The sequence below is a fragment of the Zeugodacus cucurbitae genome, chromosome 2 (assembly GCF_028554725.1).
Source record: "Zeugodacus cucurbitae isolate PBARC_wt_2022May chromosome 2, idZeuCucr1.2, whole genome shotgun sequence".
Taxonomy (NCBI): Eukaryota; Metazoa; Arthropoda; class Insecta; order Diptera; family Tephritidae; genus Zeugodacus; species Zeugodacus cucurbitae.
In genome coordinates, this window is record NC_071667.1 from 35,416,795 (window position 1) to 35,433,161 (window position 16,367).

A 16,367-nucleotide genomic window follows, 5' to 3' on the forward strand; every position below is an offset into this window, starting at 1 on the left:
CCCTGGCATATATTAGCCGAAATATCGTTGCCGATCACTAGCACATTTATGCGGGAAACAAACAGTCTCGAAATATTAAGTTTTTTGAGATGCTCACAAATTTTTATTGCATTATTTAGCAGCAGAAGGGATCAGAGGAAGCAGAAAAAACAGCAAGTGCGCAACAACAAATCAGCAGGCAACATCAACCAAGCAGGTATCAGCAAACGAGAGGACACCAATGGAAAAAACAATGCAAGATGAGCATGTACCAAAGAGAAAAGTACAATCTGTACAGACTGGCATTGACCGCTACATCAACATAAAAAGGAAATCAAGTTCTATCAAGACAGCGGTTAATGCCAAAAAGTTTCAACCCGCCACGCTTAATACAAATAAGCCTGGAAATTTAAATGGCAACAGATTTGCCACACTAAGCAATGGTTTGGACGACGATACGAAGGGTCCAATATATTTGCGTGAGCGTAGCTCAAATGCGCTTGTTGATAAACTCAGTGGAATTGTAGGTACCAACAATTTTCATATCGTGCCTTTGAAAAAAGGCAATATAGATGAAACTAAAATACAATCCTACACTAAGAAAAGTTTTATGGTTTTAGTGAAATTTTTGTCAAATAACAACAAGAATCATTATTCTTATCAACTGAAGAGCTCTAAAGGCCTAGTCGTTGTTGTAAAAGGCATTGATTCTTCAGTAGAATCTAATAATATCAAAGAAGCCCTTGAAGAATGCGGCTTTTGAATTAAAAATGTGGGAAATATCTTCAATGGAAATAAAGTACCACAACCAATGTTTAAATTGAATTGTTGCCAAACTCTAATCCAATAAAAAAGAATGAAACACACCCAATATTCAATTTAAAATATTTACTCCATCGTAGAATTACCGTTGAAAACCCTCATAAAAGAAATGATCCGGTACAATGTGTGGTATCTGGTGATTTACACCCAACATAAAAAAGTGCTCTTAAAAAAGAGGATATAAATAAAAAAATGCAGTAATTTTGGAGGAAATCACACTGCTAACTACAGGGGCTGCCCGGTATATAAAGACTGAAATCAAAATTGCCACTGGGAATTCAAGCTCGTCGTAACCAAATGATGAATATCCCTCGTAACGAAAATGTAGAAATTACAGACCAGAGTTCGAAATTCTAAGGATATCCTTGTACAGGGAAGCTATGCAAATGAGGAAAAAGGCAACGCTGTGCAAATGCAACAACTGCAAAATCCACCAAATGGAGGTATTGAAAATATGATTCTAAATCTGACTTAAGGTATGCCACAATTCATGTCTACCATGCAAAACATGATCCAAGATTTGATCAAATCTCAAAACCAAATGTTACAAACCTTATTATCTAAAAAATGAGTATACTAAATATTTGAATATGGAATGCCAACGGTGTAAACCAACACAAACTGGAGTTAATACGATTTCTGACTGAAAAAAGCATAGATATTATGCTGCTATCAGAAACTCATTTAACAACTAAAAACAATTTCTTTATAGCGGGATATAGACTTGTTACAAATCATCCAGATGGAAAGGCGCACAGCAGTATTGGTTAGAAATCGGCTAAACCACCATGCTTTAGAACCGCATGCTACAGCGCAGTTACAAGCTACAACAATATCATTGAAAAATCGAGGTTCTGACCTCAATCTGACGGCTATATACTGTCCACCTCGTTTTAAAATTACAGACTGCGAATTTAAAGATTTTTTTGCAACGATAGGTCCAAGATTTCTAGTAGGTGGTGATTACAATGCAAAACACATGTACTGGGGCTCACGTCTTATTAATCCGAAAGGACGACAGCTGTACTACTTTATTATAAATAAGCACAATAACCTTGATATAATATCTTCTGGTAAGGCGACATACTAAAAAGTCTTCAGGACACGATAATATGTTAATTGAGTTACCAAATATTGCTATATGCTCTCTTTGCTCTTTAATGCAATTCTTGGTTTCGAGTACTATCCAATTTCGTGGAAAAAGTCGCAGATCATCATGATAGATAAACTTGAAAAAGACTTAACACAACCGTCTTCCTACAGAACAATAAGTCTCTTACCATGTCTTTCCAAAATATTCGAAAAAGTTTTACTATCAAAAATGTCTCCTTTCCACCACGAAAATAATATAATTATAATTCGGGTTTCGTGCTAAATATGACACAGTAGAGCAAGTGAATAGAATTACAAACGAAATCAGGAAAGCATTCCAGCACAGAGAGTACTGTTCAGCTATTTTTCTCGTTGCAGCTCAGGCGTTCGATAAGGTGTGGCATGAAGGCCTTTTATGGAAAATCAAAATCGTTTTAAATTACGGAAACATTGGAGTCATATTTAAGAAATAGGAAATTTACAGTTAAAGTAGCAGATTTCATATCAGAAGAACAAGCAATAAGGGCTGGTGTACCTCAGGGCAGTGTATTAGGCCCTACTCTGTACATAATATATAGCAGGGATAAAGGGATGTCCAAGTTATTCCAGTGTGAGAGCGCCTCAAAATTTGCGTTTTTTATAACATTTTGCATTATTACCATATCAGATAAAATACTATTTTTTGGGCATTTAAATTAAAATACCAAACATTTATTATGGTTAAAAATTATTATATACTGAATGTTTAATATAAAATAACTTATTTCAATTTCATTTAGCGATAAAATGGTATGTATATTAAAATAACCGGTTTTCGAAGTTTCAGTAATAAATAAGATCAATTATTAAGTGTCAACTGAAAATAAATCAATTTCTTTTATAATTTTCCATGAAAAATTAGTTTCTCGATGCTGCAAGTCACAAAAATATTCTTAAACCACTTTTAAATTACGCGTTTTCATTTATATTTATTGTTTTAAGTTCTTATTAGTGATCTTGCAAGGCGGCTAAAAATGTCTCCGTCGCATTATTTTTTTGGCAACATTTCAATCTGGCCTTTTCAGTTTCCCAATTGCGAAACGTCAAAACATCCTCATCTCGACAAATTGTCAAAGTTTAGGTGGTTTTGACGTTTAATATTGCGCTCTCACTTCCAGTGATATGATGTATGTACATCTCTTTATCTCTGATATATACAGCAGACATTCCAATAGCTAATAACGTATTGACATCCACCGATTTATACCTATAAACATATATAACATATGTATATCTGGTTTTGGCCTCAGCAAAAATCGCTATGTTTAAGTGTACAAATATGACAAAATATGACACAAGTGTCGTATTTTTTAAGAATATTAAAATATGACATAAGATATACAACAAAGCTTGTGAATTGCCTAATTGTTAGGCTTTAAACAAATCAGATTCAATAAATAAATATTGAAAAAAAAAAAATATTTTTTTCGAGCCAATATATGGTGAATATTTGACCAAAAAAGTGAGTTTTTTGGTTAAAACTCTGTCAAAAATGTAAGTTTCTCTATTTTTTTCTTCGTTCATTAACTAGATTTATCCATTTACTATCGAAATGTTTTTGGTTTATTGATTTTGGATGAACCAAAAATTAGTTATGATGTCCACGGCAAGACCTTTTTTTGGACAAGTCATGGGAGATTAGGTGCCAGCGTCTGTGTTTTCGGAATTTGAAAATAAAAATTTCACAAAATACTGTTTAAATATGTATCTTTGATATAGCGATTTGTTTAAATGAAATACTGTAGTTTCCAAAATAACGAATATTCGTTTTAACGAAAACCGCTTATAACGAACAAACATATTTGTTACATTAAGTACCTTAAATAACGAATATCGGGGATTTGTAAGTACTCGGTTTAACGAACAACATGAAGAAGACATATGAAGAAAGAGAAAAAATCAAATACTTTCGAACCAGAATTAAATATAAAACTTGAAAAAATTCAAAAGAAATGTGCAAGTTGAAAAAAATGTTGAATTTTATAAAAAAGCTTAAAATTATTGATCAGCACCACAAAGAAGTACAAGTGTCAGAATTGGTCCATTTTGGAAGAATTTATTGGATTTGAATTGTTTTGTTATGGTTTTTCATTTCTTAACAAGTAATTAATAAAACAATTTATTAAACTGCAATTTACGGATATTTAACTAATTTTTATTGAAAAACATACCACTAAATGAGTACTCGAATTAACGAAAAATTCGTTGTAACGAACAGGCCTGACAATTAATGTGTTCGTTGTTTCAGAAAACTACTGTATATGATTGTATATATTTAGAAAAAAATTAAAAATACCCATGTTTTTAGACTCTGAAACCCACCTAGCACCTTAATTAAAGAGTAAATTTTATATACATATGTCTTTAAGATTATATCACGATTCCAGAGGGAAAATATCTCAGTGACCCAGAAAAAAACATAAATCAATCATCACCATAAGGAAGGTTATTCAAAAATTATTGGGTGAAAAATCCAACGAAGATCAATGCAAAACTCAATATTCGCCACGTGAATAAAATTAAAATGAAATCATAAAAACAAGTAAGGAAGTTCGTGTAACCGAACATTTTGTACTCTCGCAATTTATTTATTTAATTTTATTAATATAACACACAATTTGACCCACATATTGGTCATATATATGGTATAAAGTCCATTGAAAATTGAAAACCCTAATAATAGGTATATGGGAGTTAGGTGAAGTTATGACCCAATTTCACGTATTTTAGGCACGGAGACATATTATTAAAAGAAAGATATTCCCTCCGAATTTCTTCAAAATATCTGAGAGACTTACCTATATTTTCGATAAAAAGAAATTAGAAGCACTGAGGTCCTCATGTTCGATATATGGGGCCTTGAAAATATATGGTCCGATTTTTAGAAGGGCGATGCCACTCTTTAAATACAGTATTTTTGAAAAATTCTGTGCCGATATCTTCACTAGTACTAACTTTATATATTGTAAAGTACACTATTCAGACCGACTTCAGAGTTCTGGTATATGTGAAGTAGGCGTGGTTGTGAACCGATTTGGATTATTTTCACAACATATCATTGGGAAGCGTTAGGAAGATATTATGAACCGTATTTCATTGAAATTGGTCGAGTAGTTTCGGAGATATGGTTTTTGACCCATAAGTGGGCGGAACCACGCCCATTGAAAATGTTGTGTACCATTTTGAGTGCAGCACTTCTGTGCCATCTTTATAATGCAAATTAAGGCTTCTGGTGGTTTTCCTTACTGAATTAAAGCATTTTTAGTAGTTTTCATCATAACCTTTGTATGGGAGGTGGGCGTGGTTATAATCTGATTTCCTCCCTTTTTCGGTATAAGGTAGTAGCTAAAAGAAACGACTCTAGAAAGTTTCCTTGATGTAGCTTTAGTAATTTACGAGATATGTAAAAAAAATTACATCCAAATATGCTCCTTCACAGTGCGATCCTTCATATAAAATTTTTGTTCCATAGCTTAGTTATCGCAATTTTGTGGCCGTGGCAGTCTGATTTCGCCCATCTACGAACTTAACGTTCTTATGGTAACAAGAAATACGTGTGCCAAGTTTCGTCAAGATATCTCAATTTTTACTTAACTTACAGCTTGCATGGACGGACGGACAGACAGACATCCGGATTTGAACTTTACTCGTCACCCTTATCATTTTGATATATATAACACCATATCTTACTCGTTTAGTTTTAGGACTTACAACCAACCGTTATGTGAACAAAACTATAATATTCTCTTTAGCCACTTTGTTGCGAGAGTATATGAAAGTAAATAAAATGTTAAGCCTCAGTTATGCAAGTTAATGACAGCCTCCACTTTACCATAATTGGAGCTATACACTATGTAATTATGTAGCCACATAAATTAAAATCTTTTTTAATGTTTTTTCTTATTTAAGAATTCGATACACTTTTTCCGTTTAGAATGGAATAACCCATTCTTATCCAAATAATATTTTTAACTCTCACAAGAAGGCATAATAAAAATAAGAATAAACAAAACAGAACCCTTAACGTTCTTTGATCTAAAATTCAGCTTCATTGTGAAATAACTTTAAGAAAACAAAAATCAAATGTATAAATAATAGTAACTGCAAATGCAAAAAATGCATAGTAAAATTATCGTGAAAAAGGGAGAAAAGTGAAAAGTTAAAACTGAAACGCACTGTATCGCGTAAACTAACAAAAAATAATAATAAAGAAATCGGATAGACAACACGTGTCGTGTCGCCAATACCCAGAAAAAAAGTCGATTTCGTCTTTTAGTGTTATTATTAATATTGTATGAACTGATTTTTCGTTCTAATAAATTTGTTGAATTTAACTTTTTTTTTGGGCTTTACTGAATGGTAGCTAATGTTTTACTTACTTTTATTTTTTTTTTATATAAAAAAGAAGTAAAGAAGGGCTATTTATAATAGGGATATGGAGAACAATGATTGTGTATGTTTTGGCTCGGGAAAGTATAGCTTGTGAAACTTGTAATCGTACTAAAAAACACAGTTTGGCTATGTATTGGTCATTGGATTTGGATGTATGGTATTCGACAGTGGCGTACAACCTGTGCAACTATAAGGTATATTCGTAATGAAAAATTTCTATAAAGATCTTGCTAGTCCTATGATAAAGAGAAAAAGTTCCATTACGATATCCTAATTTTACACAAGTTATCGCTTGCACAGACAGACGTATAAACGGACCGGCAGACCGGATTTCACTCTATATGGGGTATCCCATTATGATAATTGTTATTTACTAAACTCGGTTAACGCAGTGACGTATGAAAGTGAAATACTTTTCTAATATGTCCAAAGAACTTACGTTTTAAAAGTGGAAATGACACGATCGGCTTTTGTAGGCATTGTAATCTAAAAAGATAGAAAATAATAATGTATTAATAATCTCTTTATTATTCATGAACGCCAATAATGTACTAAATCCATCCAATCCACTCAAACATGCATATTTCAAATAGCCAATAACAATTGATATTTAGCTTACGGTCAAACTCAACTTTGTTAAAGGAAAACATAAAACTCTGTTGCTATAACAAATAACTTAAAATTTGATAAAACATATTGATAAAGAGATGAGCTACTCTGACCATAACAGTTATTTGATATAGTAAGTTTATCGCTTCGCAACTGGAATGACAGTGTCGGTCAGATTATAAATTTGCCGAAATAATCGACCCTATTCCCATTGTTGTTTTTATTTTTATACTCTCACAACAAAAGTTGCTAAAGAGAGTATTATAGTTTTGTCCACATAACGGTTGTTTGTAAGTCCTAAAACTAAACGAGTTAGATATAGGGTTATATATACCAAAGTGATCAGGGTGACGGGTAAAGTTCAAATCCGGATGTCTGTCTGTCCGCCCGTGCAAGCTGTAACTTGAGTAAAAATTGAGATATCTTAATGAAACTTGGAACAAGTGTTCCTTGGCACCATAAGAAGGTTAAGTTCGAAGTTGGGCGGAATCGGACCACTGCCACGCCCACAAAATGGCGATAACCAAAAACACATAAAGAGCTATAACTAAGCCATAAATAAAGTTATGAAAATAAAATTTGGAACATAGGATCGCATTAGGTAGGGGCACATTTGAATGTATTTTTTTTGAAAGAGTGGGCGTGACCCCGCCCCCAAATAGGTTTTTTGTATATATCTTGCAAACCAATAAATCTATATAAACCAAACTTTCTATATAAACCAAACAGTCATTTCTTTTAGCCTTTTCCTTATACAGTCCAAAAATGAAAGGAATCGGATAATAACCACGCCCACCTCCTATACAAAGGTTAGGTTGAAAATGACTAAAAGTGCGTTAACTCACTAACGGGAAACGTCAGAAACACCAAATTTTACCTAAGAAATGGCAGAAGGAAGCTGCACTGAGATTTTTTTACAAAATGTAAAATGGGCGAGGCGTCGCCCACTTATGGGTCAATAACCATATCTCAAGAACTACTCGACAGATTTCAATAAAATTCGGTATATAATATTTTCTTGACACCCTGATGACACTAGTGGAATGTGGGCGAAATCGGTTCGCAACTACGCCTACTTCCCATATAACTAAATTTTGAGTCCTTCTGATTCGTTCACTTTATAATGTATACATACATATCAAACATGAAGAACTCAGTGCCTAAGGGTAATTTTTCACCGAAAATATAGGTAAATCTCTAAATAAATTGCGAGAGTATAAAATGTTCGTTTGCACCCGAACTTAGCCTTTCCGAACTTGTTTTATTTTACAATTGTACCTAGTATACAATGTTTAAATACTAACAATAATTCAATTCTAATAAGTTAAAAATATTTAAAAGCTAAATGTTAGAGAAATTCATTTGCTGCTACAGTTGCCTTGCTAAGTGTGAAAGCCTCTCACGTTTCAGTCGGTTTTCTCTTTCAGCAGTTCCGATGAGTCTGGATGCCTCTTCATTTACATGCTGTCTAAGCCTCATTTCGTGAGACTTTGCAAGTTTGGTTATTTCGTTTACAACTGAATTCACACCAGGATCACGGTGAAGGTCAGCAGATCTAACATACCAAGGAGCATTAACTATACTTCTTATATATATATATTTGGCGTAGGAACCGCTTTAAGCGATTATAGCCGAATCCACCAGAGCGCGCCACTCATTCCTCCTTTTTGCTTTTTGGCGCCAATTGGAAACACCAAGTGAAGCCAGGTCACTTTGCACTTGGTCTTTCCACCGGAGTGGAGGTCGTCCTCTTCCGCGGCTTCCTCCAGCGGGTACTGCATCGAATACTTTCAGAGCTGGAGTGTTTTCTTCCATCCGTACAACATGACCTAGCCAGCGTAGCCGCTGTCTTTTTATTCGCTGAACTATGTCAATGTCGTCGTATAAATCGTACAGCTCATCGTTCCATCGCCTGCGGTATTCGCCGTTGCCAATGTTTAGAGGACCAAAAATCTTGCGCAAAACCTTTCTCTCGAAAACCCCAAGAGTCGTCTCATCGGATGTTGTCATCGTCCACGCTTCAGCGCCATACATCAGGACGGGAATAATGAGCGACTTATAGAGTTTGATTTTGGTTCGTCGAGAGAGGACTTTACTTTTCAATTGCCTACTCAGTCCAAAGTAGCACCTGTTGGCAAGAGTGATTCTGCGTTGGATTTCAAGGCTGACATTGTTGGTGTTGTTAATGCTGGTTCCCAGATAAACGAAATTATCTACAACTTCAAAGTTATGACTGTCAACAGTGACGTGGGAGCCAAGACGCGAGTGCGCCGACTGTTTGTTTGATGACAGGAGATATTTCGTCTTGTCCTCATTCACCACCAGACCCATACGCTTCGCTTCTTTATCTAGTCTGGAAAACGCAGAACAAACGGCGCGGTTGTTGCTTCCGATGATATCAATATCATCGGCATACGCCAGGAGCTGTACACTCTTGTAGAAGATTGTACCCTCTCTATTTAGTTCTGCAGCTCGTATTATTTTTTCCAGCAATAGATTGAAGAAGTCGCACGATAGTGAGTCACCCTGTCTGAAGCCTCGTTTGGTATCGAACGGCTCGGAGAGGTCCTTCCCGATCCTGACGGAGCTTTTGGTGTTGCTCAACGTCAGCTTACATAGCCGTATTAGTTTTGCAGGGATACCAAATTCAGACATCGCGGCATAAAGGCAGCTCCTTTTCGTGCTATCGAAGGCAGCTTTAAAATCGATAAAAAGATGGTGAGTATCGATTCTTCTCTCTCGGGTCTTTTCCAAGATTTGGCGCATGGTGAATATCTGGTCCATTGTGGATTTTCCAGGTCTAAAGCCACACTGATAAGGTCCAATCAGTTCGTTGACGGTGGGCTTTAGTCTTTCACACAATACGCTCGACAAAACCTTATATGCGATATTGAGGAGACTTATACCACGGTAGTTGGCGCAGATTGTGGGGTCTCCCTTCTTATGGATTGGGCAGAGCACACTAAGATTCCAATCGTCAGGCATGCTTTCTTCCGACCATATTCTACAAAGAAGCTGATGCATGCACCTTATCAGTTCTTCGCCGCCGTATTTGAATAGCTCGGCCGGTAATCCATCGGCCCCCGCCGCTTTGTTGTTCTTCAAGCGGGTAATTGCTATTCGAATTTCTTCATGGTCGGGTAATGGAACATCTATTCCATCGTCATCGATTGGGGAATCGGGTTCGCCATCTCCTGGTGTTGTACTTTCACTGCCATTGAGCAGGTCGGAGAAGTGTTCCCTCCATAATCCCAGTGTGCTCTGGACATCCGCTACCAGATTACCTTCTCGGTCCCTACATGATAATGCTCCGGTCTTGAAACCTTCTGTTAATCGCCTCATCATAGTTGAGCTCCATAGGCCCAAATTTGCTTTAGTACTTGGTAGTTACTGAGGTTGACTCTCCTGCTGCTAACAGGGCTGTGTCATCCGCAAATGTCGCTGTCACATACCTTGTGTCAGTGGGGATATCACTTGTAAAAGGCAAGCAAGCCCCAACACGCTTCCTGGGGAACACCCGCTTCTATCAGTTGCAAGATTGCATCCTCTTGTTTTATGCGAAAGTATCTATCTTTTTGGTAGGAAGCAATTATTTCGTAATATTGTTTGGGTAACATGCATTTCAATTTCAGCAGTACACCTGAATGACAATCTCTATCAAAAGCCTCAGACACGTCTAAAAAGGACGCCGAACAAATGTTCCTTTTATCCATAGCATTTTCAACGAAATTAATAATTCGGTGCACCTGGTCAATTGTTGAATGGTGATCACGAAAGCCGAACTGATGTACGGGTATAAGGTGTTTCCGATATGAGAACATTCTCGAAGACCTTCAATAGAGTTGGCAGCAGCGATATTGGCTTATAGGATGTGACATCATGCATTGGTTTACCTGGCTTAGGTATCATAATAACTTCAGATACTTCCCAAAGCGATGGAACGTATCTTAAGTATAATGCACTGTTTACAATGTTTACATTTTTTTATACAATTCATTGGTAGATTGCGTAATATTTCTCCGGTTATTAAATCAATCCCAGGAGCTTTTTTGAGACTTGCGTTCCTGATTTATTGTACAGTGAGTTTGGACAAATACGTTTTGAAGGAATCGTTTTAAAACTGTCTTTTTTTCAATATTTCCTTATTTATTGAATCTGCTTGTTTTTATGCCCAACAACAAGTTATAAAATCTTAAATCTATTTAAAAACTAGACAAGCTCAACCAAGTGATTGAGCTGTATTGGTGAAACGTTGCTCTTTAGTACGCAGGCATATCCCATCTTTTTAGGCGTGTTTGATCGCAGGAATGTACTAAAACATTAGCCAATGGGTTTGGGTGATCACGGAGTTTAGATAAATATTTCAATCTGCTGTCCTCTGCTTCTTTCTTTACCATAGGGATACCAAGATCTTTATGGATATTTTCATTGCGCATGTACCATGGTGAGCACGTGATTGATCTAAGCATTTTCGATTGGAACCTTTGTATTATATCAATATTAGTTGCACAGGTCGTACCCCACAGTTGAATGCCATACATCCAAATCGGCCGCATTGTATAAAAGCACTTTGTTCTCTAAGCTAAGTTTAGAGTTTTTATTTAAAAGCCAATTTAAATTTGCAGCTCTTATCTTCATGCACGTTATTTTACTAGATATATGTTTTCTCCACGTAAGCCTTCTATCTAGGTGAATACCAATTTAGTTAACTTCATTCACTTGAGGCACTAGAATATTGTTCGTTTTTACTGCCGGGCACATTTTTGGTCTTAGGGAAAATGTAACATGCTTGCACTTTTGTTAATTTACATTTATACGCCAGTTTGCTAGCCATTCTTCGACAGAACTTAAGTGCTTCGCTAATATTCTTGATGCTATAATGGGGCATTTGTTACGACTCACTAAAGCTGTGTCATCCGCAAAAGTTGATGTCAAAACATTATTAGCAGTTGGAAGATCAGCTGTATATATGATGTACAGAGTTGGGCCTAAAACACTGCCCTGTGGCACTCCAACTTTTATTGAACGTTCATCAGATATAAAATCACCTACTTTGACAGCAAATTTTCTATTTTTTAAATAGGACTCCAAGGTTTTATGCAATTTGAAAGGTAAACTTTTTTTAACCTTATACAAAATTCCTTCATGCCACACTTTATCAAACGCCTGAGCCACATCTAGAAATATAGCAGAACAGTACTCTCTATGTTCGAATTCCTTCCAAATTTCGTTAGTTATTCTATTTACTTGCTCTACAGTGCCATGGTTTGCATGAAAACCGTATTGGTGCGTTGGTATTACGTTATTGTCATGAAGGAAAGGAGACATCTTTGATAGTAACACTTTTTCAAATATTTTAGAAAGACAGACAAAGCGCTCATTTGGTCATACAAGCATTCAAAGTACGCAAAGTCAACGAAAGGAAGTAAAGCCAGCCAGCATTGGGTCTGGACCTTTAGTGGTTGATGATTTTTGACTTATATGCACTAATACTATTTTTTGTGTTTTTCAACCAATGACTCAAAAAAGGGAATAATTGCAGTTCTCTGGTACCGAACTCATTCAAGTTTATTTTCATCGTGACCAATGAATAAGTGAGTAAAATCAAATTGTTACTATACACTCGTTTGAGTCATAAATTGAATGAATCATAAAATGATATTAGTATTAGTACTCATTTGCACTAATTTCTTTGACTCATGAGTTAGGGCACTAATTTCATTAGTACTCAATCTGGTGATTATCTGTGTAAAATCTCATCTGTCGCGAAAACGGCTGAAAATTCTCACCCACAAAAGTGCCTAACGCGCCATAAGAAGTTTTCACTTCAAAAATATTTAAATATAGACTAAGTATTTTGAGGTACACATTTGGAAATAGAAAAGAAACATTTACAAAACTTGAGACTAGCATCTATAATATAAACATGAATAGCGAAACGTGTTGCTAAGTGCAAATCTCGTTAACCGACACCTATTAATATTAGGTTGCGATATCAAAAGCCGAAGGTAAGGACATGAATTCTTCAGATAGTTCTGATAAAGCTTAGTATTTGGACTGATCGTCATAAGTTAATCCAAATTTATTGGAAGATAAATAGAAACAATTTGGTGGATATGTTAAACGATGGATATGTTATACGAGCTATCCATTTACACTTGGAAGGCTAGTAGAAAATCCGCTGGGATTTTGGAAAGATTTGCCAACACAAATTCCTAAATTATATAAATTAGATTTAAAATAATTAACAATTGCTACTGGAGGATGGAGTCATATGTAGAAGTTCACGTAAGTGAGGAAAGTTTCTGACTGTCATTCACTTGGGAGTGGCCAGGAACGATTCTTTTGCATGTGGCTCAAGCAGCTCACGACTTCCGGTCTTAGACCAAGTATCCTCTGGGTAGCCAACAGACATCCGTTTGGAGGCGAGCTAAAGTGAGAAGGCGAAACCCGCCTATGCGGTTGTGCGTAGGGTTTGGGACCCACCACATAAAAACACCCCCCAATGAAAAAGAAAAAACAGCATCGGATGAGAGACCCCAATTTTGATGACGACCACTGCAAACGTTTAAAGGACTACGAATTAAGGGCATGCACCTGGAATGTCCGGACCCTTAATTGGGAAGGTGCCTCTGCCCAGCTGGTTGATGTCCTCGTAAGAGTAAAGGCGGACATCACCGCAATCCAAGAAATGCGATGGACGGGACAAGGACGGAAGAAGGTGGGTCCTTGTGACATCCACTACAGCGGCCATATAAAGGAGTGCAAATTCGGTGTGGGATTCGTGGTGGGAGAGAGACTCCGTCGTCGAGTTCTGGCATTCACTCCGGTGGATGAACGTCTAGCCACAATCCGCATCAAAGCGAGGTTCTTCAACATATCGCTGATTTGCGCCCACGCCCCGACGGAAGAGAAGGACGAAGTGATCAAAGATACCTTCTATGAGCGCCTAGAACGTACCTATGAGCGCTGCCCCAGCCACGATGTCAAAATCGTGCTTGGCGATTTCAACGCTAGGGTGGGTAAAGAAGGTGTCTTTGGCACAACAGTCGGAAAATTCAGCCTCCATGACGAAACATCACCAAACGGTCTGAGGCTGATCGACTTCGCCGGGGCCCGAAATATGGTCGTCTGCTAGATTCCAGCATAAGAAAATCCATCAAGCTACTTGGCCGGATCGAATCACTCGCAACCAGTTGATCATGTTGTGGAGACATGTCCAGTGTTTTTGATGTGCGTACGCTTCGTGGTCCCAACATCGACTCGGACCACTATCTTGTAGCAGCTAAGATACGCACCCGCCTCTGTGTAGAAAAGCGCACACGTCAACAAACACAAGGAAGGTGCGACATCGAGAAGATGCAATCACAACTGACAGCCGAACGATTTTCTACTCGACTGGAGCTGTGGGACATATCAAACTCCTTACGTACAGCTGCAACCGAAACCATTGGTTTTCGGAAAAGTCAAAAAACAGCTGGTATGATGAGGATTGTCGTCTCGCAGTGGAGAGAAAACAGACTGCCTACCTCGCAATGTTGCGATCGACCGCAACACGAGCGGGATGGGAAAGATACCGAGAGCTGAAGAGGGAAGCGAGACGCATTTGCAGACAAAAAAAGAAAGAGGCCGAAGCGTGAGTATGAAGAGCTTGACAAGCTGGCCGACAGGGGTAATGCTCGAAAATTTTACGAAAAGATCCGGCGAATAACTAAAGGTTTCAAGACCGGAGCACACTCCTGTAGGACCCCCAGAGGTGATCTAGTTATTGATGACCAGGGTATACTGAGTTTGTGGAGGGAACACTTCTCCAGCCTGCTGAATGGCAGTGAAAGTACAACACCAAGAGACGGCGAACCCGATTCCCCAATCGACGACGATGGAGCAGATGTTCCATTGCCCGACCGTGAAGAAATTCGAATAGCAATTACCCGCTTGAAGAACAATAAGGCGGCGGGGGCCGATGGATTACCGGCCGAGCTATTCAAATACGGCGGCGAAGAGCTGATAAGGTGCTTGCATCAGCTTCTATGCAGAATATGGTCGGAAGAAGGCATGCCTGACGATTGGAATCTCAGTGTACTCTGCCCAATACACAAAAAGGGAGACCCCACAATTTGCGCCAATTACCGTGGGATAAGCCTCCTCAACATCGGACCTTATCAGTGTGGCTTTAGACCTGGAAAATCAACAACAGACCAGATATTCACCATGCGCCAAAGTTTGGCGAAGACCCGTGAAAATAGGATCGACACACACCATCTCCTTGTCGACTTTAAAGCTGCTTTCGACAGCACGAAAAGGAGCTGCCTTTATGCCGCGATGTCTGAATTTGGTATCCCCGCAAAACGAATACGGCTGTGTAAGTTGACGTTGAGCAACACCAAAAGCTCCGTCAGGATCGGGAAGGACCTCTCCGAGCCGTTCGATACCAGACGAGGTTTTAGACAAGGTGACTCACTCTCGTGTGATTTCTTTAACCTGATGCCGGAGAAAATAATACGAGTTGCAGAGCTAAATAGAGGAGGTACAATCTTCTACAAGAGTGTACAGCTACTGGCGTACGCCGATGATATCGATATCATTGGAAACAACAGCCGCGCCGTTAGTTCTGCTTTCTCCAGACTGGATAAGGAAGCGAAGCGTATGGGTCTGGTGGTGAACGACGACAAGACGAAATATCTCGAAATAACGGCGAATACCGCAGACGATGGAACGATGAGCTGTATGTGTTATTCGACGACATAGACATAGTCCAGCGAATAAAAAAACAGCGGCTACGCTGGCTAGGTCATGTTGTTCGAATGGGTGAAAGTGCTCCAGCTCTGAAAGTATTCGATGCAGTACCCGCTGCTGGAAGCCGAGGAAGAGGGAGACCTCCACTCCGATGGAAGGACCAGGTGGAGAGGGAACTGGCTTCGCTTGGAATAACCAATTGGCGCCAAACTGTCAGAAGGAGGGATACGTGGCGCGCTGTTTTGGACTCGGCTATAACCACGTAAGCGGTGTCTACGCCAGTCAAGAAGAAGAAGAAAAATTGCTACTACATCATAGTATTATATTTATATTTCGAAAACATGTGCAAACAAACAAATAATTTTTAATTTTTTTTATTCGATGCATTGCATAACATGTTAGTCAAGTTTCGATGCATAAGCATCGGTTTTTTTTTAATGCAATCTTGTGTGTTCTAATTATTTAAGCTCGCTTTCTTCGCTTCAATATAAGTATTTTGTGAAATTATAAATTTATTAATAATTTATTTATCAAATATTTAATGTAATTTTTAAAGATTAGGGGTGATGAAGTTTTAATAAACAAGGTAAGCGATTTAAATTTTCCTTCCGCTGCTTAATTCTGGGTATTCTATGTACTCTTCTTATAAAAATCAATAAACATTTAAAATTGCCATCCATGTTATTTAGTTCGTTTTC

At 37.7% G+C, this 16,367-nt stretch overlaps 1 protein-coding gene across 10 annotated transcripts in view; it reads right to left on the reverse strand.

The window, feature by feature from the left end:
• Positions 1-16,367, reverse strand: part of Ttll5_0 (tubulin polyglutamylase TTLL5) — a 133,123-nt gene that overhangs the window by 7,815 nt on the left and 108,941 nt on the right. For 9 of the 10 annotated variants that reach the window (XM_054226123.1, XM_054226122.1, XM_054226124.1 and 6 more), the window contains one exon: positions 6,764-6,810. The exons of the other annotated variant lie outside the window; for it this stretch is intronic. In XM_054226123.1, the coding sequence (XP_054082098.1) occupies positions 6,764-6,804 (41 nt within the window). In that variant the 5' untranslated portion in view covers positions 6,805-6,810. The remainder of the gene's footprint in view (positions 1-6,763; positions 6,811-16,367) is intronic. 10 annotated transcript variants of the gene reach the window in all.